Here is a 27,713-nt window from a genome sequence, read left to right as displayed (position 1 = left end):
CGACATATAAAATCCACAGAAGAAGAAAAGACAAGCGTCATGAGCGGAAGCGCCATACCCCGCCCAGTTCGTAACCCAAGCGACGGGTTTTTTTGGGGGGGAAAGATTCCCCCTTTGGGTTCGCCAGTCTGCTTGGATATTTACACCGGTGTTGTTAACGTAGCAGCTAGCCACAGCAATGGCTCTTCTGGATCTTGCCATGCAAGGGTTCTCTATATTTGGATTCATTCTATTTCTCGTCCTCTGGTTTATGCATTTCATGTCTATCATCTATGTGTAAGTATTGCCTATCGGTTTAGCTAGCTAAAGTATGTCGGTAAGCTAACGTTAGCATGACGAGAAGCCGTGTCAAATGTAACGTCAGCTAGCTGTCTATCTATCTATGTCGATAGATTGAATGTAGATGCTCTCACAGGATAGCCACCGTGAGCGAGATAGCTAGCTAAACATCGATTAGCTTACTAGCTAACGTCAGCTGACTAGCTAAGTAAAGTGTCTCTATCATTCAATTGTTAGTCCAATTTGTATTTTTTTTAATCATTCAATTGTTAGTTACTAACTAACGTTTTATTGTTTTGTTTAAATGTCTAAACGGGTGTTTTTCAGCGCTCCCTTGTATTTAGCCAGCTAGCTAACGTCAACGTTACTGGTTCAGACTAAATTGGGTATCAGTGTGTTTGTTACGGATTTGACGTTAGCCGCTAGCGTTGTTGATGCTAACACTAATTACCAAATGGCATTGTCGTTTCACTGAACCTCTGAGTAAACACCTGATGTGGTCACGATGGTAGTTAGATGATAACGTTAACAAGTTATCTTATAGCCTAATTTAATTACACCGTCTAATTCATTGGGTTAGCTAGTTATCTTGTACCCCATTCATAGACGCTAACTGATTTTAGAGCATATTGACGATAGTATCTTCTGGTTTGGTTTTAATTCAGATCACCCGACGCTCGTTGTGAAAGTTCAAAAGGATTAGTTATGGTATTGCTTTCGAAATATATGAACGTATCATTCATATCGGTAATAAATAATTTCCTAAAAAAACAAAAAAGGTTAAATTACGACACACCTTTTTTAATAGGGTTAGTGTCCTCACACGGCCATGTTACGTCGTCTGTTGACGGAAGACATAGACGGTCACCTGACTGGCACACTAACGCGGTGTAAACTGGTCAGACATGTGGACTAACTCCTGATGTGGACTAACTCCCGACTGGCACACTAACGCGGTGTAAACTGGTCAGACATGTGGACTAACTCCTGATGTGGACTAACTCCCGACTGGCACACTAACGCGGTGTAAACTGGTCAGACATGTGGACTAACTCCCGACTGGCACACTAACGCGGTGTAAACTGATCAGACATGTGGACTAGCTCCTGATGTGGACTAACTCCCGACTGGCACACTAACGCGGTGTAAACTGGTCAGACATGTGGACTAACTCCCGACTGGCACACTAACGCGGTGTAAACTGATCAGACATGTGGACTAGCTCCTGATGTGGACTAACTCTCGACTGGCACACTAACGCGGTGTAAACTGGTCAGACATGTGGACTAACTCTCGACTAGCACACTAACGCGGTGTAAACTGGTCAGACATGTGGACTAACTCCTGACGTGGACTAACTCCCGACTGGCACACTAACGCGGTGTAAGCGTAAATGGGAGGAATAGTGAACTGTCATGATTTTTTTCCAATGAGTCGTTCATTTTATTTGTTCGTTTGACCTGCTGGTTTCGAGGAATCCTACAGCACTATTCATACCGGACTCCAACCACCAACTGTCATGTGCGCAGAAAAATAGATCAGGCGGCAGCATATATGGAAAGTACACGTTGATAAATGGTCGCATGGTGCAAGAAGGAATGCAATACATTTTATTATTGAATTTTTATCGATTGACACGGCTTTGTAGAAGCAGAACATGCTCAGCTTGCCTTCTGCTCAACACTCGGATCTCGAGAACAAATCTTGTGTGTGGTTGCTGCAGTTTGCAAAGGATATCCTATTGAGAAAGCAGTCAAGCAATTTCATTCACTTCACAATCAAGTCCGGTTGCGGCCGCAACTAGACCTTTTTTCAAAGGGATCAATAAATAATCTAATTTGTATGCTTTAGCAATTACAAATTACATTTGTTTGAAATTAAAGCACTGCTTTATATGTTTTAGTCACATATATCAGTCTCCAATAAGCCTCCCAATGGTGAATGAGAGGTGTGTAGAATCATGATTCTTTAGAGTTTTTTTAGTTCATTGTTTGCTGGCTGGGGGTCCTGCATGCTCTGTGCGTTAAAGGTGTCAGCATGCTTCAGTTGGGCTGGCACCTAGCCAAGGATACTCCCCTAAAAACGACAATGGTACTTAATGTCCATCTTGAGACGCTGTAGCCAGTTTACACTTCCTCAAAATAGTCAGAATGAATCAAAGATATGCTACAAAAGTATGTGGACACTTTCTTGTCCAACATCTCATTTCAAAATCATGGGCATTAATATGGAGTTGGTGCTATAACAGCCTCCACTCTTCTGGGAAGGCTTTCCACTAGAGGTTGGAACATTGCTGCTGGGAATTGCTTCCATTCAGCCACAAGAGCATTAGTGAGGTCAGGCACTGATGTTGAGCGATTAGGCCTGGCTCGCAGTCAGCGTTCCAATTCAACCCAAAGGTGTTAGATGGGGTTGAGGTCAGGGCTCTGTGCAGGCCAGTCAAGTTCGTCCACACCGATCTAGAGAAACCATTTCTGTATGGACCTCACTTTGTGCATGGGGGCATTGTTATGCTGAAACAGGAAAGGGCCTTCCCCAAACTGTTGCCACAAAGTTGGAAGCACAGAATCATCTAGAATGTCATTGAATGCTGTAGCGTTAAGATTTCCCTTCACTAGAACTAAGGGGCCCGAACCATGATAAACAGCCCCAGACTATTGTTCCTCCTCCACCAAACTTTACAGTTGGAACTATGCATTGGGGCAGGTAGCATTCTCCTGCCATCTGCCAAACCCAGATTCGTCCGTCGGACTGCCAGATGGTGAAGCGTGAATGTTCACTCCAGAGAATGTGTTTCCACTGCTCCAGAGTCCGATGGAGGTGAGCTTTACACCACTCCAGCTGATTCTTGGCATTGCGCATTGTGATCTTAGGCTTGTGTGCAGCTGCTCGCCCATGGAAACCCATTTCATGAAGCTCCCGAAGGAACAGTTTTTCTGCTGACGTTGCTTCTAGAAGCAGTTTGGAACTCAGTGGTGAGTGATGCAACCAAGGACAGATGATTTTTACGCGCTTCAGTACTCGGCTGTCCCGTTTTGTGAGCTTGTGTGGCCTACCACTTCATGGCTGAGCCGTTGTTGCTCCTAGAAGTTTCCACTTCACAATAACAGCACTTGAAGTTGACCGTGGGAGCTCTAGCAGGACAGAAATTTGATGAACTGACTTGTTGGAAAGGTGGCATCCTATGACGGTGCCACGTTGAAGGTCACTGAGCTTTTCAGTTATGCCATTCTACTGCCAATGTTTGTCTATGGAGGGGTGTCCACATACATTTGACCATGTAGTGTAGCTCAAGAAATCAGTCATTAATTTAGTCGTTTTTTTGCCCGAGGAGATCTTAGTCGCACAATTTTACGTCTTAACTAAACTGTTTTGGTGCAGTTTTTCTCAAGGAACATTTTTTTGCATGAAAACGTCACAATGGTGTCATAATATATGTGCCAACTCTTCCGTTTTGTCCGGGAAGTTCGGCTGGCGCCTAGCGAAAGATTATTGATATACTGGCAGGATACTACACGTCTCTCTGCTCTAACAATGGGAGTTGTCCACAAAGCGACATGGTGGGATGTTTAGCTCTGGCCTATCCTTTCTTTGGATTGGTGTATACATCTCATTTATTGTAATACCTTTTTTTTGAATATTTGATGAAGTCAACCGCCTGTATTTAATGGAGAGAGATGCTATGCTACTAGTCTCATGCCATGAATATGCATAGCCATCTCGAGACAAATCAAAAGTAGTGCACCCTATTCCCTATATAGTGTAATGGTCCATGTCTAACTCACCTCTATATTTGGTTGGATGTTACTTAAAAGTTATTTGTTTAAACATTCCCCCTTCACCTCCTTTAAACCACGGTTGACAACTTCAATGTGGCCCTCCCAGAGTGCAAAGAACTTTGGCGTGACCCTGGACAGCAACCTGTCGTTCTCTGCAAACATCAAAGCAGTGACTCGCTCCTGCAGCTTTATGCTCTACCACATCTGTAGAGTACGACCCTTCCTCACACAGGAAGTGGTGCAGGTCCTAATCCAGACACTTGTCATCTTCCGTCTGGACTACTGCAACTCGCATCCCGACATCTGGTCTCTTGGCCATCTTCCCCCCTGAAGCTAGGACAGCAGAGTCCCTGTCCGTCTTCCCCCTGAAGCTAGGACAGCAGAGTCCCTGTCCGTCTTCCCCCTGAAGCTAGGACAGAAGAGTCCCTGTCCATCTTCCCCCCCTGAAGCTAGGACAGCAGAGTCCCTGTCCGTCTTCCCCCTGAAGCTAGGACAGAAGAGTCCCTGTCCATCTTCCCCCCCGAAGCTAGGACAGCAGAGTCCCTGTCCATCTTCCCCCCTGAAGCTAGGACAGCAGAGTCCCTGTCCATCTCCCCCCCCGAAGCTAGGACAGCAGAGTCCCTGTCCATCTTCCCCCTGAAGCTAGGACAGCAGAGTCCCTGTCCATCTCCCCCCCCCGAAGCTAGGACAGCAGAGTCCCTGTCCATCTTCCCCCTGAAGCTAGGACAGCAGAGTCCCCTGTCCATCTTCCCCCCTGAAGCTAGGACAGCAGAGTCCTCTGTCCATCTTCCCCCTGAAGCTAGGACAGCAGAGTCCCTGTCCATCTTCCCCCCCGAAGCTAGGACAGCAGAGTCCCTGTCCATCTTCCCCCCCGAAGCTAGAACAGCAGAGTCCCTGTCCCTCTTCTGAAAGCACCTGAAACCCTACCTCTTTCTATAGTATCTTAAATAATCTCCTCTAGTTGTTGTTTCAGGCAAGATGTTATCACTGGCAGAAGGCCAACTTGTTCATGGCTATAGACAGATGAATTTGAAACGTGGGATGCCTCTTGGCTTGCTGACAATCACTAATTGGCTTGTCGTTTTCTTTACTCACTAAAACAAACTGAGGAAAGCAGACTGAAACAGGGAGGAACTTGCTTTCTGTTTCAAACCGTTTTATGGTACGGTGTGCACTAATGAATACTACCCCAGCTTGTTGCCACCAATCGTTAGGCCTAGTTAATATATGTTTTTAGAGAGAGATGATCACAGCAAAAACAAAACAAAAAAACACACTTGAAGCGAAGCTTCCTGAGTGGAAGTGAAGAGAAGACAAAACTAACCAGTTTGTTCAACTTCTGCTGTTCTAACATGAGGGGTGTGACTAATCTCCAGAATGCCAGGTGACATGGACTGTGTCCCAAATGGCACCCTATTCCCTATATAGTGTAATGGGCCTGGTCAAAAGTAGTGCACCCTATTCCCTATATAGTGTAATGGGCCTGGTCAAAAGTAGTGCACCCTATTCCCTATATAGTGTAATGGACCTGGTCAAAAGTAGTGCACCCTATTCCCTATATAGTGTAATGGACCTGGTCAAAAGTAGTGCACCCTATTCCCTATATAGTGTAATGGACCTGGTCAAAAGTAGTGCACCCTATTCCCTATATAGTGTAATGGGCCTGGTCAAAAGTAGTGCACCCTATTCCCTATATAGTGTAATGGGCCTGGTCAAAAGTAGTGCACCCTATTCCCTATATAGTGTAATGGGCCTGGTCAAAAGTAGTGCACCCTATTCCCTATATAGTGTAATGGACCTGGTCAAAAGTAGTGCACCCTATTCCCTATATAGTGTAATGGGCCTGGTCAAAAGTAGTGCACCCTATTCCCTATATAGTGTAATGGACCTGGTCAAAAGTAGTGCACCCTATTCCCTATATAGTGTAATGGACCTGGTCAAAAGTAGTGCATCCTATTCCCTATATAGTGTGGTCAAAAGTAGTGCACCCTATTCCCTATATAGTGTGGTCAAAAGTAGTGCACCCTATTCCCTATATAGTGTGGTCAAAAGTAGTGCACCCTATTCCCTATATAGTGTGGTCAAAAGTAGTGCACCCTATTCCCTATATAGTGTGGTCAAAAGTAGTGCACTATAAAGGGTGCATGTGATAAACATGGATTTATGTCCAGTCTTCTGTACATTCCTCTGTTTGAGGCCTGTTTCTGTAGGAATTAAATGTAGGCTAATGTCCCTCTGGCTGAGTGAAGCTTAGTCTTGAAACATTGCTTATGGTGCATTTCTCACAGCGTACATAGTTAACCAGGTTTTTATGTTGGTTGGTTGCATTTCACTTATTTTCTGTGTTCAAAAGGACACCTCACTACAATGTCGTTGGTGCATCCTCATTTTCCTCCTTTCACAACCATTAACCTCTGTAACTGGTTTAAAGTCACCATTGGCCTCGTGGTGAAAATCCCTGAGCGGTTTCCTTTCTCTCCGGAAACTTTATTCAGGAAATATGCCTTTTTATGTTTGTAGTGACTGGGTGTATTGATACACCATCCAAAGTGTAATGTGTAACTTCAACGTGCTCAAAAAGCATATTTTAACGGCTGCTTTTTATTTAATTTTACCCATCTACCAATAGGTGACCTTCTTTGCGAGGCATTAGAAAACCTCCCTGGTCTCTGTGGTTTAATCTGTGTTTGAAATTCACTGCTCGATTGAGGGACCTTACAGATAATCTGTATGTGTAGGGTATAGTGATGAGGTAGTCCTTTTAAATCTTATTTAGGCTTGATATAACAAAGGGACTGAATACTCATTGACTTATGACATTTCAGCGTTTTTAAATTTTAATTAATTTGTGAACATTTCAAAGAACATAATTCCTCTGACCTTTTATGGGGGTATTGTGTGTGTTTATGTGTTTGTGTGTGTTTATGTGTTTTTGTGTGTGTGTGTTTATGTGTGTGTGTGTGTGTTTATGTATGTGTTTGTGTGTTTGTGTGTGTGTTTGTGTGTGTGTGTGTGTGTGTGTGTGTGATACTTCCACCAGATTGGCGTGTTAGTCATTGTTCTTGCGAAGATCGAAAAGAGATTTGCCAGTTTTACTAGTTGATAGTTGTACTCTGTTGCAACATTACTTTTCCACGTAGCCAACACCCTGTTTCTTCCAGTTTCTACACCTTCCTTCCCCGTAATGTCACAATTACTGCTTCAGGGAACACACCTTCATGTTCAGCAGGGGGACAGCAGCAGATAATCCTTCATGTTCAGCAGGGAGACAGTAGTAGATAATCCTTAATGTTCAGCAGGGAGACAGCAGCAGATAATCCTTCATGTTCAGCGGGGGGACAGTAGCAGATAATCCTTCATGTTCAGCGGGGGGACAGTAGCAGATAATCCTTCATGTTCAGCAGGGGGACAGCAGCAGATAATCCTTAATGTTCAGCAGGGAGACAGTATCAGATAATCCTTCATGTTCAGCGGCGGTAGAGAATCCTTCATGTTCAGCGGGGGGACAGTAGCAGATAATCCTTCATGTTCAGCGGGGGGACAGCAGCAGATAATCCTTAATGTTCAGCAGGGGGACAGTAGCAGATAATCCTTAATGTTCAGCGGGGGGACAGCAGCAGATAATCCTTAATGTTCAGCGGGGGGACAGTAGTAGATAATCCTTCATGTTCAGCAGGGAGACGGTAGTAGATAATCCTTCATGTTCAGCGGGGGGACAGCAGCAGATAATCCTTAATGTTCAGCAGGGGGACAGTAGCAGATAATCCTTAATGTTCAGCGGGGGGACAGCAGCAGATAATCCTTAATGTTCAGCGGGGGGACAGCAGCAGATAATCCTTAATGTTCAGCGGGGGGACAGTAGTAGATAATCCTTCATGTTCAGCAGGGAGACGGTAGTAGATAATCCTTCATGTTCAGCGGGGGGACAGCAGCAGATAATCCTTCATGTTCAGCGGGGGGACAGTAGTAGATAATCCTTCATGTTCAGCAGGGGGACAGTAGTAGATAATCCTTCATGTTCAGCAGGGGGACAGTAGTAGATAATCCACAAGGAGAACGATGAGAATGGCCGTGTCCCAAATGGCACCCTATTCCATATATATATATATATATATATATATATATATATATATGAGTGAGGGGAAAAAAGTATTTAATTCCCTGCTGATTTTGTACGTTTGCCCACTGACAAAGAAATGATCAGTCTATAATTTTAATGGTAGGTTTATTTGAACAGTGAGAGACAGAATAACAACAACAAAATCCAGAAAACCGTATGTCAAAAATGTTATAAAAGGATTTGCATTTTAATGAGGGAAATAAGTATTTGACCCCCTCAATCAGAAAGATTTCTAGCTCCAAGGTGTCTTTTATACAGGTCACGAGCTGAGATTAGGAGCACACTCTTAAAGGGAGTGCTCCTGATCTCAGCTTGTTACCTGTATAAAAGACACCTGTCCACAGAAGCAATCAATCAATCAGATTCCAAACTCTCCACCATGGCCAAGACCAAAGAGCTCTCCAAGGATGTCAGGGACAAGATTGTAGACCTACACAAGGCTGGAATGGGCTACAAGACCATCGCCAAGCAGCTTGGTGAGAAGGTGACAACAGTTGGTGCGATTATTCGCTAATGAAAGAAACGCAAAAGAACTGTCAATCTCCCTCGACCTGGTGCTGCATGCAAGATCTCACCTCGTGGAGTTGCAATGATCATGAGAATGGTGAGGAATCAGCCCAGAACTACACGGGAGGATCTTGTCAATGATCTCAAGACAGCTGGGACCATAGTCACCAAGAAAACAATTGGTAACACACTACGCCGTGAAGGACTGAAATCCTGCAACGCCCGCAAGGTCCCCCTGCTCAAGAATACATATACATGCCCGTCTGAAGTTTGCCAATGAACATCTGAATGATTCAGAGGACAACTGGTGAAAGTGTTGTCAGATGAGACCAAAATGGAGCTCTTTGACATCAACTCAACTCGCTGTGTTTGGAGGAGGAGGAATGCTGCCTATGACCCCAAGAACACCATCCCCACCGTCAAACGTGGAGGTGGATACATTATGCTTTAGGGGTGTTTTTCTACTAAGGGGACAGGACAACTTCACCGCATCAAAGGGACGATGGACGGGGCCTTTTACCGTCAAATCTTGGGTGAGAACCTCCTTCCCTCAGCCAGGGCATTGAAAATGGGTCGTGGATGGGTATTCCAGCATGACAATGACCCAAAACACACGGCCAAGGCAACAAAGGAGTGGCTCAAGAAGAAGCACATTAAGGTCCTGGAGTGGCCTAGCCAGTCTCCAGACCTTAATCCCATAGAAAATCTGTGGAGGGAGCTGAAGGTTCGAGTTGCCAAACGTCAGCCTCGAAACCTTAATGACTTGGAGAAGATCTGCAAAGAGGAGTGGGACAAAATCCCTCCTGAGATGTGCGCAAACCTGGTGGCCAACTACAAGAAACGTCTGACCTCTGTGATTGCCAACAAGGGTTTTGCCACCAAGTACTAAGTCATGTTTTGCAGAGGGGTCAAATACTTATTTCCCTCATTAAAATGCAAATCAATGTATAACATTTTTGACATGTGTTTTTCTGGATATTTTTGTTGTTATTCTGTCTCTCACTGTTCAAATAAACCTACTATTAAAATTATAGACTGATCATTTCTTTGTCAGTGGGCAAATGTACAAAATCAGCAGGGGATCAAATACTTTTTTCCCTCACTGTATGTATATATATATATATATTCATGGCATTTTTATGCTTTATTGGATAGAGACCGTGGGAAAGATAAAGGAGAGAGTGTGCTGAAATGAGCAGTGGGCAGGATTGGAACTCGTGCTGTATATGTGCACCGAGGGCTGTGGCTTAGACCGCTAGACCACCCTAGGCCACATAGTGTACATCTTTTGACCAGGGCCCATTTGGGTTATGGTGAAAAGTAGTGCACTAGACTATATAGGGTGCCATTTGGGATGCAAGGCCATGAAAGCATTTGTTTGATTCACTCAGAAACCACTTTCTTTTTTCTTCTATCATCACGGTTCCATTCAGGTCACCTCAGAGATTATGGAATGTTGAGTCAGTCACATGATTCATGGCATTAAATGCAGATAATTCAACTTCAACCCTAATGGTTGGACAGACCAGTCTAATTCCATCGTTTTAGGCGGTGGCTTTTCTTTCCTGTCGGGATTGAGAATGAAATGTGGACTAGGCCTGTAAAAGACAGTTGCATGGACTTGTTTTATCCCAACATAAACACCACTTTTCACGTCTTGTCTTTTGGAAAAACCTGTGACGTGATTTAGCCATTGATACCAGCGTTTGTGATTGTGTCTATTCAAAGTTGCCTCAATTTTTTGCCAGTAAGCGTTGGAAATGTATTCATTCTAACATTACTAGGCAACATGTAAAAAAACCTGAATATCTCTTTTGTTGTCTCCCTTTCTGTGTGTGTCTGTCTCCCTGAATGTAGCCGTCTATATCTCAACAAGAAGAGCGGTGACAAGCAGCCCTACAGTAAGCTGGCGGGGGTCTCTCTACTGAAGCCACTGAAAGGAGTAGACCCCAACCTCATCAATAACCTGGAGACCTTCTTTGAGCTCGACTACCCCAAGGTACTACTTGTTCTATATTAGGGATGTACCCCTTGTTGAAATGTTTATCGGTCTGCCGGGAGCCCTAGCCAATCCAAACGAAGTGTCCGGTCAGAAAACCGTTTTGAATCGCCGGTTCACTAATGGGTTTTAACTCTTTAAAATATCCGACTTTAAAATATCTATTTGTTGTGACTGAATTGATGCTCCCTCCATCAGTTCATAGCCTATCGAACGTTTTATGCATTTAACTACGTTACGATGCCCCGTAAACATCGTGGCGTAGTTCATTACGCCGTGCGTCACCTTCACGCAAATCCCGTAGGGTTTCGAAACGCAAAACAAGATTGAAAACCTAGTCTTTCGTCGGATATTTTATTTTGGGAGACAGTCAGTATCATTCAAGGTGAAACATTGTTTCAGGTGATAATAAAACATGTTTTGTTGAGTAACTTTTTTCCCTCCATTTTTTTTTTCTTTCTTTTCTCGAACTTTCTAGCAAGTCAAGCTAGTTTACCGATCAGCTAGCTAAAAGCTAAGTTAGGTTGAAGATATAATTGTAGCTAGCAACCACCACCCTAATAATTATCATCAAAAATAATACCTCTTTATCATCACAATAAACTAAAACGGAAGGCAACAGTCATATAATTGGCTTAACAGCCAACGTGTGTTATTTTAACATTTTTATTATTTAAATAGTACTCACTGTATAGGAATGGGTAATTGTTTACATGTTGCTATAAAGCCATTGCTCGAAAAACACATTTTCATCTTGTTCTGTAGTTTGGTAACTTCCTTTTCTATTGACAGACTCTGGCTGCATTAAAGACAATGTAAAGTGTGCAAAAATGTAAAGTATGCATCATTCGTTTCGCAAGTGAAATGAACGACATCAGCAGGGGGTGGGTGGGTGTGGCAAGGAGCGCTGTCTGCACGGCTACATTTTAGAGAATTATATATAGCTGTACAGAAAATAACATTTTTAAAGGCAATTTCCTGTAATTCAACACATTTCTCCATAGAGTTGAGATTTTATTTTTCCCACGGCTAATGTTGTTCTTTTGCTCAAACATACTAAAAATATTTATTTATTTATTTATTTATTTATTTATTTTGTTAGTATTTACTATATTGTGTGTGTGTGTGTGTGTATATATGTGTGTGTTATATATATATATATTACTGCTAAATTCATTGTTTTTGTAATTTTCAGTTCTGTCTAGCTTTTATTTGAGTAATTGTTAGTTCTCAACGATTTTATTATGGAAAAATGTATAGATCCATTATCTTCTCTACATACTTTTAGCTGGATTTAGTAGTTTTTAAGCTTACACTTGAAGCTGTTTTCTTAATTTTTACAATATTTTTTATTTATGCTGTTTAGCGTCCGGCGCTATGCAGTGGACTGCTCAGATCTAATGTAAACGGGGCTTAACTGTAATGTAAACGGGGCTTAACTGTAATGTAAACGGGGCTTAATTGTAATGTAAACGGGGCTTGACTTGTCAGATAACTGTGTGTGCACAGTGCGGGAGACACAGCTGCTTGCGCCAACGAGAGCTAGGCTTAGCCCTGAACTAATAGGCTAATAGCTCTCTGTAAAATTCCAAACGGTCTATGTGGTTTTGAGACGGGGTTAAAATCCAAAGCTGCATTATATTAATTGGCTAAATGCCATGCTAATTTCTGAAGATAAATATTGACATACAGTACCAGTCAAAAGTTTGGACACACCTACTCATTCCAGGGTTTTTTTCTTTTATTTTTACTATATTCTATATTGTAGAATAATAGTGAAGACATAAACTATGAGAACGCATATGGAATCATGTAGTTACCCAGAAAATGTTAAACAAATCAATATATTTTTATATTTGAGATTCTTCAAAGTAGCCCCACCCTTTTGCCTTGACAGCTTTGCACATTCTTGGCATTCTCTCAAACAGCTTCATGGCAAATATTTAGTAGTGAATTGCATACAAGTGTAACTTAATCATCTTGTGTGCACCGTACAACTAAGGCTCACTGATAGATCTAGAATACTGGACTCACGCTTTCTCCTGTTGGGATATTTTACAAACCAAATCACGTGACGGGCTCAACTGTTCAGAGGAACTACGGTAAGCTCCATGACGTAATGAAGAACGCAATCTGCTTTATCTCCCAGCGTATTGCACAAGTTGACTGCAGGTAATAACTTTTTTTTAAAGTAGCTACAAATATTCCAATTTATTGAGTAACTTTAAATTAAATAGTTTTTGACGGTTTATGAAAAACAATCCCGTGGCTTTCCAAGTACCCTGGTGTATGTAGTGTTTGTGTGTGTGTGTGTGTGTATATATATATATATATATATATATACACATGGTATACTGCCCAGGCCTACCCACCACACTGTTTGTTAGTAACTATCAGTCTATTGTTATAGATAATGTTGCAATACAGTTGGACAGATCCCAGTAATGCATTAGAGAGCAGCAAGCCAGAAGTACCCATTTCCCTATAGAACGACGTGTTCTATAGGGAAACGTTAAACAAAGTATCCATGACATCGGTGCGTGTTACCAACCAAACCCGATGATTGACACTGGCGATAGCCTTTCACAACTGTCTTTCATGCATGCAGGGCTTTGCCATTACAGTACTTGGACATGACGTTAGGGATGGGATGACTGAGAGGTATTTAAAACGCCCTGCCTTACCTTCCTATGGTGATACTCTTATTACAACAAGCCTTACCAACATGTCTCTACAGGTTCACTACGTCCGTATCTTTTCATATTCAATAATAGCTGTGAAACATGATGAATAATCTAATTGAAACAACATACCAGTAAGTCAGAACCAGTAAGTCGTAACCAACATACCAGTAAGTCATCCCGAGTATTACAAGGGCAGATGCGTCGCATTCGGAAAGCATTCACACCCTTGACTTGTTCCCACATTTATTTTGACGTTACAGCCTTATTCTAAAATGGATTAATAATAATAAATAATTGCCTCATCAATCTACACATAATTACCCCATAATGACAAAGTGAGAAAAAAAAAAGATTTTTAGAAATGTTTGCTAAATTATAAAAAAATGAAAACAGACCCTTTGCTATGAGACTCTAAATTGAGCTCAGGTGCATCCTGTTTCCATTGATCATCCTTGAGATGTTTCTACTTGGTTGGAGTTCACCTGTGTTAAATTCAATTGATTGGACATGATTTGGAAAGGCACACACCTGTCTATATAAGGCCCCACAGTTGACAGTGCATGTCAGAGGAAAAAACCAAGCCATGAGGTCAAAGGAGTTGTCCGTAGAGCTCCGAGACAGGATTGTGTCGAGGCACAGATCTGGGGAAGGGTACAAACAAATGTCTGTAGCATTGAAGGTCCCCAAGAACACAGTGATCTCCATCATTCTAAAATGGAAGGTTAGGAACCACTAAGACTCTTCCTAGACCTTGCCGCCCGGCCAAGCTGAGCAATCTGGCGAGAAGGGCCTTGGTCAGGGAGATGGGAGAACCTTCCAGAAGGATAACAATCTCTGCAGCACTCCACCAATCAGGCCTTTATAGTAGAGTGACCAGACGGAAGCCACTCCTCAGTAAAAGGCACATGACAGCCCACTTGGAATTTACCAAAAGACACCTAAAGGACGCTCAGACCATGAGAAACAAGATTCTCTGGTCTGATGAAACCAAGATTGAACTCTTTGGCCTGAATGCCAAGCGTCATGTCTGGAGGAAACCTACCACCATCCCTAGGGTGAACCAAGACAACGCAGGAGTGGCTTTGGGGCAAGTCTCAATGTCCTTGAGTGGCCTGAACTTTAACCCCATCGAACATCTCTGGAGAGACCTGAAAAAAGCTGTGCAGCGACTCTCCCCCATCCAACCTGACAGAGCTTGAGAGGATCTGCAGAGAATACAGGAGTGCCAAGCTTGTAGCGTCATACCCAAGAAGATTTGATGCTGTAATTGTTGCCAAAGGTGCTTTAACAAAGTTCTGAGTAAAGGGTCTGAATACTTATGTAAATGTGATTAAGTATTTTTAATTTTGTTGCTAAAATTGATTAAAAAAAAAAAACTGTTGTTGCGTTGTCATAATAGGGCATTGTGTGTAGGCACCTGGTCAAAAGTAGTGAGTAGTCAGAATAAGCCTCTGATTTACACAGCTGAAGGGGTCAGAGGGGCAGTAGAACACAGCAGAAGGGGTCGGAGGGGAAGGCGGTCGGAGGGGAAGGCGGTCGGAGGGGAAGGCGGTCGGAGGGGAAGACGGTCGGAGGGGAAGACGGTCGGAGGGGAAGGCGGCCGGAGGGGTCGGAGGGGAAGGCGGCCGGAGGGGTCGGAGGGGAAGGCGGCCGGAGGGGTCGGAGGGGAAGGCGGCCGGAGGGGTCGGAGGGGTCGGAGGGGAAGGTGGGTCGGAGGGGAAGGCGGTCGGAGGGGAAGGCGGCCGGAGGGGTCGGAGGGGAAGGCGGCCGGAGGGGTCGGAGGGGAAGGCGGCCGGAGGGGTCGGAGGGGAAGGCGGCCGGAGGGGAAGGCGGCCGGAGGGGTCGGAGGGGAAGGCGGCCGGAGGGGTCGGAGGGGAAGGCGGCCGGAGGGGTCGGAGGGGAAGGCGGCCGGAGGGGAAGGCGGCCGGAGGGGTCGGAGGGGAAGGCGGCCGGAGGGGTCGGAGGGGGAAGGCGGCCGGAGGGGTCGGAGGGGAAGGCGGTCGGAGGGGAAGACGGCCGAAGGGGTCGGAGGGGAAGACGGTCGGAGGGGAAGACGGCCGAAGGGGTCGGAGGGGAAGGCGGCCGGAGGGGTCGGAGGGGAAGGCGGCCGGAGGGGTCGGAGGGGAAGGCGGCCGGAGGGGTCGGAGGGGAAGGCGGCCGGAGGGGTCGGAGGGGAAGACGGTCGGAGAGGAAGACGGCCGGAGGGGTCGGAGGGGAAGGCGGGTCGGAGGGGAAGGCGGCCGGAGGGGTCGGAGGGGAAGGCGGCCGGAGGGGTCGGAGGGGAAGGCGGCCGGAGGGGTCGGAGGGGAAGGCGGCCGGAGGGGAAGGCGGCCGGAGGGGTCGGAGGGGAAGACGGCCGAAGGGGTCGGAGGGGAAGACGGCCGGAGGGGAAGACGGCCGGAGGGGTCGGAGGGGAAGACGGCCGGAGGGGTCGGAGGGGAAGACGGCCGGAGAGGTCGGAGGGGAAGGCGGCCGGAGGGGTCGGAGGGGAAGGCGGCCGGAGGGGTCGGAGGGGAAGGCGGCCGGAGGGGTCGGAGGGGAAGGCGGCCGGAGGGGTCGGAGGGGTCGGAGGGGAAGGCGGGTCGGAGGGGAAGGCGGTCGGAGGGGAAGGCGGCCGGAGGGGTCGGAGGGGAAGGCGGCCGGAGGGGTCGGAGGGGAAGGCGGCCGGAGGGGTCGGAGGGGAAGGCGGCCGGAGGGGTCGGAGGGGAAGGCGGCCGGAGGGGTCGGAGGGGAAGACGGTCGGAGGGGAAGGCGGCCGGAGGGGTCGGAGGGGAAGGCGGCCGGAGGGGTCGGAGGGGAAGGCGGCCGGAGGGGTCGGAGGGGAAGACGGTCGGAGGGGAAGACGGCCGAAGGGGTCGGAGGGGAAGACGGTCGGAGGGGAAGACGGCCGAAGGGGTCGGAGGGGAAGGCGGCCGGAGGGGTCGGAGGGGAAGGCGGCCGGAGGGGTCGGAGGGGAAGGCGGCCGGAGGGGTCGGAGGGGAAGGCGGCCGGAGGGGTCGGAGGGGAAGGCGGCCGGAGGGGTCGGAGGGGAAGACGGCCGAAGGGGTCGGAGGGGAAGACGGTCGGAGGGGAAGACGGCCGGAGGTGTCGGAGAGGAAGACGGCCGGAGGGGTCGGAGGGGAAGGCGGGTCGGAGGGGAAGGCGGCCGGAGGGGTCGGAGGGGAAGGCGGCCGGAGGGGTCGGAGGGGAAGGCGGCCGGAGGGGTCGGAGGGGAAGGCGGCCGGAGGGGTCGGAGGGGAAGGCGGCCGGAGGGGAAGGCGGCCGGAGGGGTCGGAGGGGAAGACGGCCGAAGGGGTCGGAGGGGAAGACGGCCGGAGGGGAAGACGGCCGGAGGGGTCGGAGGGGAAGACGGCCGGAGGGGTCGGAGGGGAAGACGGCCGGAGAGGTCGGAGGGGAAGATGGCCGGAGGGGTCGGAGGGGAAGGCGGGTCGGAGGGGAAGGCGGCCGGAGGGGTCGGAGGGGAAGGCGGCCGGAGGGGTCGGAGGGGAAGGCGGCCGGAGGGGTCGGAGGGGAAGGCGGGTCGGAGGGGAAGGCGGGTCGGAGGGGAAGGCGGGTCGGAGGGGAAGGCGGCCGGAGGGGTCGGAGGGGAAGGCGGCCGGAGGGGCAGTAGAACACAGCTGAAGTTAAACAAATGAATTGAATAAATGCCTTGTGGCTTGAACTAACATTTTGTCTTTCTCCACAGTTCCCCTCTCTACGGTATAGGACTAACGTTCCCCTCTCTACGGTATAGGACTAACGTTCCCCTCTCTACGGTATAGGACTAACGTTCCCCTCTCTGCGGTATAGGACTAACGTTCCCCTCTCTGCGGTATAGGACTAACGTTCCCCTCTCTGCGGTATAGGACTAACGTTCCCCTCTCTACGGTATAGGACTAACGTTCCCCTCTCTGCGGTATAGGACTAACGTTCCCCTCTCTGCGGTATAGGACTAACGTTCCCCTCTCTACGGTATAGGACTAACGTTCCCCTCTCTGCGGTATAGGACTAACGTTCCCCTCTCTGCGGTGTGGGACTAACGTTTTGTCTGTCTGTCTCTCTCTGCCCAGTTTGAGATCCTGCTCTGTGTGCAGGACCATGACGATCCAGCCATTGATGTTTGTAAAAAGCTTCTAGGAAAATACCCCAACGTTGATGCTCGGTTATTTATAGGTAAGAGCCTTGTTAATGTATTCTTTGAACAACTGTTAATTAATATTCATATCTCATGTCCTGCTATTCTAAGATCTGTCTAATAAATATGTTAATATGTGTAGTTGTAAGTAGGGAAACATGTCAATGCTCAGTACTGTAAGGGACTGACAAAACAACAATACATAGTTGGCCAATTCCTTTTGAGCGTGGATGGAAAATGTATTTTTGCTATCTAAGATTGTTCTGGCAATTCAATGTTGTCTATCATGTTCGGATCACAGATCATAGGGTCTGTAATATAATATAATGATCGTGGGGTCTGACAGTATGACTAGATGTTATCTGTATCATGTACAGATCATAGGTTCTGACTGAAGGCATTTTGTAGGTTTTAAAATCAGCCAAAAACGTCCACTTTCATCACCCGAAAATCAAAGAATTGAAACAAATGTCAGACGTCCTTCAGGGTAGGTCCTCCTGATGAAGTTTATAGCCATTTCCTCCGCAGTCGCCAACAAATAAAATAAATACTTTGACAACTACTGATTATTTTGATGGGGAAAATATTCTAACTTTTTATTGAGACAGATCATTTAAAAATACAATTTTATTGAGTAAAACGTATGTATTGGTTGTCTTTCGAGATTAAAATGTAATGAATTGGGATGATCCCAGGCTGTGTCATTAACTGCCGTGACCGCGAGTCCCATAAGGCCGCGCACAAAATGGAGTCCCTGCTGGATATAAAAGGGTTAAAGGGAAGTGAAACCGTCTGTAAAGGAAGGCTTATAAGAGAATGTCTTGATTTCATATAACTGGTTCACGACACAGTCTGGTGACAGTGACAGTCATAGTGCTAACTGGTCAAGTCAGGTCAGATTTCATATAACTGGTTCACGACACAGTCTGGTGACAGTGACAGTCATAGTGCTTACTGGTCAGGTCAAGTCAGGTCAGATTTCATATAACTGGTTCACGACACAGTCTGGTGACGGTCATAGTGCTTACTGATCAGGTCAGATTTCATATAACTGGTTCACGACACAGTCTGGTGACGGTCATAGTGCTTACTGATCAGGTCAGATTTCATATAACTGGTTCACGACACAGTCTGGTGACAGTGACAGTCATAGTGCTTACTGGTCAGGTCACTGAACAGATGTCATGTTACAGGAGGAAAGAAGGTCGGCATTAACCCCAAGATCAATAACCTGATGCCGGGTTATGAAGGGGCCAAGTATGACCTAGTGTGGATCTGCGACAGCGGAATACGAGGTAGGAAACTTAACTCTGTGTGTGTGTGTCCCAAATGGCACCTTATTCCCTACGTTGTGCACCTCCCTGGTCAAGAGTAGTGCACTACGTAGGGATTATGGTGCCATTTGGGACGTTTCCTTACTCTGATTTGAATGATGACGGAATGAATCAGCTGCAGTATTACAAATCAGTGAACGGCCCTGTTTTTCATTGTTATCACTGACTCACACCCGTTAGATAATAGAGCGACTCTATGTATTCTAGTTTTGAACCTTGAACAAATAAACTGAACCTAGATAAACCAGACTTTGATCGCTTTTACATACAAACATAAAATGTATTTTATTCACCTATATTCAAGTACTGTAGTTGGATGAAAAATACCTTGAAAATGATACTTTAGATCCCATTGCCTGATCTGTAAACTGCTGATTTTAATCAAATAAAATGAACAATGGGGCTTTCTATATACAATAAAATGAACAATGGGGCTTTCTATATACAATAAAATGAACAATGGGGCTTTCTATATACAATAAAATGAACAATGGGGCTTTCTATATACAATAAAATGAACAATGGGGCTTTCTATATACAATAAAATGAACAATGGGGCTTTCTATATACATTGATAGATTTTTTTTTTCTGTTCCTCTCCAGTGAAACCGGACACTCTGACCGACATGGCCAACCAGATGACAGAGAAGGTGGGGTTGGTTCATGGCCTTCCCTACGTGGCCGACAGACAGGGCTTCGCTGCTACACTGGAGCAGGTAGGCATCCTTACAGACAGAGGCTCTCAATTCATCTTCCCTCCATCCTTTGCTTCCTCTGTCCTTACCTCTCTATCTCAGAGGAAAGAGGACGCAAGGAATAAAATAAAAAAAATCCAAATTGAGAAAGAGGCAGGGGAGACGCGGGGGGGAGCCCCAGAGTCAATGTGGAGGCTATATACAGGGGGTACCGGTACAGAGTCAATGTGGAGGCTATATACAGGGGGTACCGGTACAGAGTCAATGTGGAGGCTATATACAGGGGGTACCGGTACAGAGTCAATGTGGAGGCTATATACAGGGGGTACCGGTACAGAGTCAATGTGGAGGCTATATACAGGGGGTACCGGTACAGAGTCAATGTGGAGGCTATATACAGGGGGTACCGGTACAGAGTCAATGTGGAGGCTATATACAGGGGGTACCGGTACAGAGTCAATGTGGAGGCTATATACAGGGGGTACCGGTACAGAGTCAATGTGGAGGCTATATACAGGGGGTACCGGTACAGAGTCAATGTGGAGGCTATATACAGGGGGTACCGGTACAGAGTCAATGTGGAGGCTATATACAGGGGGTACCGGTACAGAGTCAATGGGGAGGCTATATACAGGGGGGTACCGGTACAGAGTCAATGTGGAGGCTATATACAGGGGGGTACCGGTACAGAGTCAATGTGGAGGCTATATACAGGGGGGTACCGGTACAGAGTCAATGTGGATGCTATATACAGGGGGTACCGGTACAGAGTCAATGTGGAGGCTATATACAGGGGGGTACCGGTACAGAGTCAATGTGGAGGCTATATACAGGGGGTACCGGTACAGAGTCAATGTGGAGGCTATATACAGGGGGGTACCGGTACAGAGTCAATGTGGAGGCTATATACAGAGGGTACGGTACAGAGTCAATGTGGAGGCTATATGCAGGGGGGTACCGGTACAGAGTCAATGTGGAGGCTATATGCAGGGGGTACCGGTACAGAGTCAATGTGGAGGCTATATACAGGGGGTACCGGTACAGAGTCAATGTGGAGGCTATATACAGGGGGTACCGGTACAGAGTCAATGTGGAGGCTATATACAGGGGGGTACCGGTACAGAGTCAATGTGGAGGCTATATACAGGGGGTACCGGTACAGAGTCAATGTGGAGGCTATATACAGGGGGTACCGGTACAGAGTCAATGTGGAGGCTATATACAGGGTGGTACCGGTACAGAGTCAATGTGGAGGCTATATACAGGGGGTACCGGTACAGAGTCAATGTGGAGGCTATATGCAGGGGGTACCGGTACAGAGTCAATGTGGAGGCTATATGCAGGGGGTACCGGTACAGAGTCAATGTGGAGGCTATATGCAGGGGGGTACCGGTACAGAGTCAATGTGGAGGCTATATACATGGTAGGTGCAGGTTAGTCGAGGTAATATGAAAGACTCACAGCTGTTACCTACCTCCATTTTGTAACAGGTGTACTTTGGCACGTCCCACCCGCGGTCCTACATCTCAGCCAACGTGATGGGTATTAAGTGTGTGACAGGGATGTCATGTTTGATGAGGAAAGATATCTTGGACCAGGCTGGAGGGCTCATAACCTTCGCTCAGTACATCGCTGAGGACTACTTTATGGCGAAGGCCATCGCTGACAGGTACAGACATTACTTTATCATACATGTTACAGCTAACCTAAGGTTATCTGACCCTAACCCTTTGCTCAGTACATCACCGAGGACGACTTTATGGCGAAGGCCATCGCTGACACATACACCACACATTCATATCTAATACATGTTACCCCTTACCTTACCCCTTACCCCTTACCCCTTACACCTTACCCCTTACCTTACCCCTTACCCCTTACCTTACCCCTTACCTTACCCCTTAACCCTTACCTTACCCCTTACCCCTTACCCCTTACCTTACCCCTTACCTTACCCCTTACCCCTTACCTTACCCCTTACCCCTTACCCCTTACCTTACCCCTTACCCCTTACCCCTTACCTTACCCCTTACCTTACCCCTTACCTTATCTTAACCTTACCATAACCTTATCTTAACCTTATCTTAACCTTACCTTAACCTTATCTTAACCTTACCTAACCCTTCGCTCAATACAGCCTAGTTATAGTCTAGTTATTCATATACTGTATGTTGACACTTTTTTTTAATTGTGTGTGTCTATCGTACATGGACAGTACCAGTCTAAAGTTTGGACACCTACTCATTCAAGGGTTTTTCTTTATTTTTACTATATTCTACATACAGTGGGGCAAAAAAGTATTTAGTCAGCCACCAATTGTGCAAGTTCTCCCACTTAAAAAGATGAGAGGCCTGTAATTTTCATCATAGGTACACTTCAACGATGACAGACAAAATGAGAAAAAAAATCCAGAAAATCACATTGTAGGATTTTTAATGAATTTATTTGCAAATAATGGTGGAAAATAAGTATTTGGTCACCTACAAACAAGCAAGATTTCTGGCTCTCACAGACCTGTAACTTCTTCTTTAAGAGGCTCCTCTTAAAGAAGTGTCTCAACATCCCTTGTTTATTGATGGCGCTGGTCAGTCCTCAAAATGTTAAAAAAAAAATGTAAAAAAATTAAACGTTTTTCAAAAATGTAAGAATTGTAAAAAAAATATATAAGGATTTAGCCTTTTAATTAACTAGGCAAGTTCGTTAAGAACAAATTATTATTTAGAATGACGGCCGACACCGGCCAAACCATCAGGACGCAGGGCCAATTGTGCGCCACCCTATGGGACTCCCAAACATGGCCTGTTGTGATACAGCCTGGAATCGAACCAGGGTCTGTAGTGACGCCTCTAGCGCTGAGGTGCAGTGCCTTAGACCGCTGTGCCACTCGGGAGCCCTGTACCCTGAACCAGGTTCACATCTTATAACCCCCTGCCACTTTGACCTGTTTTTTATTGTCGATTCACTAAACATCGATGATTTGATACGGTTGTGTTTTGGTGTTATTGAATCTTCATTGGATTGCCGGCCATTGGCCAGGTCTTAACTCCAGTTCTTAAAGGGGAAGTTCATTATTTTACAACTTGACGTTAGATATTTCCTAAACCTGAAAGTAGTCTATGGGCATAGAGGCACTGTAATATATGGCTTGGTTTTCTTTAAGCAGCCACCTACAAAGGTCCGCCAACTTTAGCCACAGCTAGCTAACAGGCTCTGTAATATATATGGCTTTTTTTATTATTTTTTTTTTTTGTCATTTTAGCAGACGCTCTTATCCAGAGCGACTTACAGTAGTGAATGCATACATTTCATACCATGCATTTTTTCATGCATGCATGCATTTTTTATTTTTGTTGTACTGGCCCCCCGTGGGAATCGAACCCACAACCCTGGCGTTGCACACACCATGCTGGCGTTGCAAACACCATGCTCTACCAACTGAGCCACAGGGAAGGCAGCCACTACAAAGGTCCGCCAACTTTAGCCACCTCAAGCTAACAGGCTCTGTAATATATGTGGCTTGGTTTTCTTTAAGCAGCCACCTACAGAGGTCTGCCAACTTTAGCCACCTCTAGCTAACAGGCTCTGTAATATATGTGGCTTGGTTTTCTTTAAGCAGCCACCTACAGAGGTCCGCCAACTTTAGCCACCTCTAGCTAACAGGCTCTGTAATATATGTGGCTTGGTTTTCTTCCCTTTTAACTGAAGGCTAACTGTTTCCTTTGTCCCTCCCTCCTTATCTCACAGGGGATGGAAATTCTCCATGGCAACGCAGGTAGCCATGCAGAACTCCGGGTCCTATTCAGTTGCTCAGTTCCAGTCCCGCATGATCAGGTAAACAATCAAGGCTTAGACTTTCACACTGTTGTTATAGAGCGGATTCCTGGAGGGCCAAGGGTCTTGAGTTATTTCTCTCCTCCTTTTGTACTTGATTGATCAATTAAGGCCACGGTCGACACAACTCTCCAGGAATTGAGTTTGACACCATTGTCGTAGATTATTTGAGCACGTCCCATTTATTTCTAAAAGCTAATTTAGCTGTTTCAGTCTCCTAACGTGGCAGGCTAGTCCACCGACTAGCCTGCCACGTTGGGATTCAGATTGCTTCAGATCTACCGACTCTGATCAATGTAACTAATAAAAAACAGATAAATATATTTCTTTCACTTGTGTATAGTGGCATGTTAAGACATTATACTGCGATATAGGCTAAAGTTACGTAGACTTGTCTATAGATTAGTCTAAGGGGTGTCTCATCCATAGTTCCACTAACATCAAGGCGGTGACCTGATCCTGTAGGTTCATGCTCTACAACATTCGCAGAGTACGACCCTGCCTCACACAGGAAGCGGCGCAGGTCCTAATCCAGGCACTTGTCATCTCCCGTCTGGATTACTGCAACTCGCTGTTGGCTGGGCTCCCTGCCTGTGCCATCAAACCCCTACAACTCATCCAGAACGCCGCAGCCCGTCTGGTGTTCAACCTTCCCAAGTTCTCTCACGTCACTCCGCTCTCTCCACTGGCTTCCAGTTGAAGCTCGCATCCGCTACAAGACCATGGTGCTTGCCTACGGAGCTGTGAGGGGAACGGCACCTCCGTACCTTCAGGCTCTGATCAGGCCCTACACCCAAACAAGGGCACTGCGTTCATCCACCTCTGGCCTGCTCGCCTCCCTACCTCTGAGGAAGCACAGTTCCCACTCAGCCCAGTCAAAACTGTTCGCTGCTCTGGCACCCCAATGGTGGAACAAGCTCCCTCACGACGCCAGGACAGCGGAGTCAATCACCACCTTCCGGAGACACCTGAAACCCCACCTCTTTAAGGAATACCTGGGATAGGATAAAGTAATCCTTCTAACCCCCCCCCCCTAAAAGATTTAGATGCACTATTGTAAAGTGGTTGTTACACTGGATATCTTAAGGTGAATGCACCAATTTGTAAGTCGCTCTGGATAAGAGCGTCTGCTAAATGACTTAAATGTAAATGTAGAAACATAATGTTTTTTTTACTTCCTGCTTTACTGCTATGTGAACACTCAAAATGGCTGCCAGTTCACCCATTTTATAACGTAATTGATCTGAATCCGTTGATTGTAATTCTGTGCTCTGATCCTCCCTGTCAGGTGGGCCAAGCTTCGTATCAACATGCTCCCCGCCACCATCTGTGAGCCCATCTCAGAGTGTTTCGTAGCCAGCCTGATCATTGGCTGGGCAGCGCATCACGTGTTCCACTGGGATATTATGGTCTTCTTCATGTGCCACTGTCTGGCCTGGTTCATCTCTGACTACATCCAGCTCCGAGGAGTTCAGGTACACACACACACACACACACTGTCTGGCCTGGTTCATCTCTGACTACAACCAAGTTACCAGGTCGTCTGCTATTGACGTTATGTCTGGGAAGTAAAACTGATAACCCCTGCTCGTTACTCTAATTGAGAGACAGGAAAAGTTCAGAATAAATCAGGTGGAAGAAACTGAGGTATATTTTTCCCTTCTCTCCTTACAGGGCGGCGCACCGTCCTTCTCCAAACTGGACTACGCTGTAGCCTGGTTCATCAGAGAGTCCATGACCATCCAGATCTTCCTGTCGGCCCTGTGGGACCCCACCATCAGCTGGAGAACTGGGCGCTACAGGTTACGATGCGGCGGTACGGCCGAGGAGATCCTGGACGTATAGCTACCAGCCTAAGTCCCACCTACAGGGACGTTTAACCCGAGTCCTTATCACCCCCAGGGGCCAGACACAGACTGATCAGCATCCTTATGTCGTTAACTACTTTTGACCAGGGCCCACACCTGCCCATATTTATTTTTGTTGCTCTGGTTAAAGGTAGTGCACTATATAGGGAATAGGGTGCCGTTTGGTATACGGCCAGAGAGAGATGGCAACATTGAGTGGAAGGAAATAAACTACCCGCTATGGGCGTGATGGCTAGAAGGAAACTACCCGCTGTGGGCGTGATGGCTAGAAGGAAACTACCCGCTGTGGGCGTGATGGTTAGAAGGAAACTACCCGCTATGGGCGTGATGGTTAGAAGGAAACTACCCGCTATGGGCGTGATGGCTAGAAGGAAACTACCCGCTGTGGGCGTGATGGCTAGAAGGAAACTACCCGCTGTGGGCGTGATGGTTAGAAGGAAACTACCCGCTATGGGCGTGATGGCTAGAAGGAAACTACCCGCTATGGGCGTGATGGTTAGAAGGAAACTACCCGCTATGGGCGTGATGGCTAGAAGGAAACTACCCGTGATGGCTAGAAGGAAACTACCCGCTATGGGCGTGATGGCTAGAAGGAAACTACCCGCTATGGGCGTGATGGCTAGAAGGAAACTACCCGCTATGGGCGTGATGGCTAGAAGGAAACTACCCGCTATGGGCGTGATGGCTAGAAGGAAACTACCCGTGATGGCTAGAAATAAACTACCCGCTATGGGCGTGATGGCTAGAAGGAAACTACCTGCTATGGGCGTGATGGCTAGAAGGAAACTACCTGCTATGGGCGTGATGGCTAGAAGGAAACTACCCGTGATGGGCGTGATGGCCAGAAGGAAACTACCTGCTATGGGCGTGATGGTTAGAAGGAAACTACCCGTGATGGCTAGAAGGAAACTACCTGCTATGGGCGTGATGGCCAGAAGGAAACTACCTGCTATGGGCGTGATGGTTAGAAGGAAACTACCCGTGATGGTTAGAAGGAAACTACCCGCTATGGGCGTGATGGTTAGAAGGAAACTACCCGTGATGGCTAGAAGGAAACTACCCGCTATGGGCGTGATGGCTAGAAGGAAACTACCCGTGATGGCTAGAAATAAACTACCCGCTATGGGCGTGATGGCTAGAAGGAAACTACCCGCTATGGGCGTGATGGCTAGAAGGAAACTACCCGTGATGGCTAGAAGGAAACTACCCGCTGTGGGCGTGATGGCTAGAAGGAAACTACCCGCTATGGGCGTGATGGTTAGAAGGAAACTACCCGCTATGGGCGTGATGGCTAGAAGGAAACTACCCGCTGTGGGCGTGATGGCTAGAAGGAAACTACCCGCTGTGGGCGTGATGGTTAGAAGGAAACTACCCGCTGTGGGCGTGATGGTTAGAAGGAAACTACCCGCTGTGGGCGTGATGGTTAGAAGGAAACTACCCGCTATGGGCGTGATGGTTAGAAGGAAACTACCCGCTATGGGCGTGATGGCTAGAAGGAAACTACCCGCTATGGGCGTGATGGCTAGAAGGAAACTAGATAAATTCATAGTGTTTGATGGTTTTTAACCTGTGTTGAAATATATAATTTATTACTGATGCTCTTTTTTTCTCTCTACCATTCAAACTGTTGAAAACCGAGATCCTCCTGTCATAAAGTGAGCCCTACGTCCCAAATTGCACCCTATTCCTCATTTAGTCTTGATTCTATACTCAATTAATATTGTTTTAATGTGAAAACTAAAGGTCCAAACCTAGGAATTCTCTTTTGGTCCATTTTTGGTTTATTGGTCAGGTTTTCAAGCACCATGGTCTTTCTGCTGTGAGATTGCTGGCTATTTTCAACAGACTGGATGCGTCGCAAATGGCATCCTATGTAGTGTACACCCTATTCCCTATGTAGTGTACTGCTTTTGACCAAAGCCCATAGGGGTGTTATTTGGGATGCAACCATGGTCTAAACCAGGAGTATTCAACTCTGACCCTACGAGGTCCAGAGCCGGCTGGTTTTCTGTTGTACCTGATAATGAATTGCATCCCACCTGGTGTCCCAGGTCTAAATCAGTCCCAGATTAGGGGGGGGGGGGGGGACAATGACTGGTGTCCCAGGTCTAAATCAGTCCCTGGTGTCCCAGGTCTAAATCAGTCCCTGATTAGGGGGGGAAACAATGACTGGTGTCCCAGGTCTAAATCAATCCCTGATTAGGGGGGGAAACACTGACTGGTGTCCCAGGTCTAAATCAGTCCCAGATTAGGGGGGGGAAACACTGACTGGTGTCCCAGGTCTAAATCAGCCCCTGGTGTCCCAGATCTAAATCAGTCCCAGATTAGGGGGGGAAACACTGACTGGTGTCCCAGGTCTAAATCAGTCCCTGATTAGGGGGGAAACAATGCGTTGAAACTGGCTTGGAGTTTCAGAGTTGAGTTTAGGCTGCTGGATAGGCTGATCTGAGGTTATCTGAGCCAGTAAGATCACCGTTGTAGTCTCCAGCTCCTAGAGCATTAT

At 46.7% G+C, this 27,713-nt stretch overlaps 2 protein-coding genes across 2 annotated transcripts; both read left to right on the top strand.

The window, feature by feature from the left end:
* The first annotated feature begins 50 nt into the window (after window positions 1-50).
* On the top strand, window positions 51-26,884 carry ugcg (UDP-glucose ceramide glucosyltransferase). The gene is made up of 9 exons (XM_029692468.1): window positions 51-276; window positions 10,543-10,684; window positions 17,418-17,520; window positions 18,676-18,777; window positions 19,420-19,532; window positions 21,002-21,180; window positions 23,256-23,342; window positions 24,631-24,817; window positions 25,017-26,884. The coding sequence occupies exons 1-9, from the start codon at window positions 179-181 to the stop codon at window positions 25,185-25,187; spliced, it is 1,182 nt and encodes a 393-aa protein (XP_029548328.1). The 5' UTR covers window positions 51-178; the 3' UTR covers window positions 25,188-26,884.
* Window positions 25,407-26,964, top strand: LOC115149530 (formin-2-like). Its single transcript, XM_029692467.1, has 2 exons — window positions 25,407-26,735; window positions 26,826-26,964. The coding sequence occupies exons 1-2, from the start codon at window positions 25,430-25,432 to the stop codon at window positions 26,867-26,869; spliced, it is 1,350 nt and encodes a 449-aa protein (XP_029548327.1). The 5' UTR covers window positions 25,407-25,429; the 3' UTR covers window positions 26,870-26,964.
* Window positions 26,965-27,713: the final 749 nt, after the last annotated feature.

The sequence above is a fragment of the Salmo trutta genome, chromosome 15 (genome assembly GCF_901001165.1).
Source record: "Salmo trutta chromosome 15, fSalTru1.1, whole genome shotgun sequence".
NCBI lineage: Eukaryota > Metazoa > Chordata > Actinopteri > Salmoniformes > Salmonidae > Salmo > Salmo trutta.
Note: the sequence above shows the minus strand (reverse complement) of the source record. Positions and strands in the feature narration are given on the sequence as shown.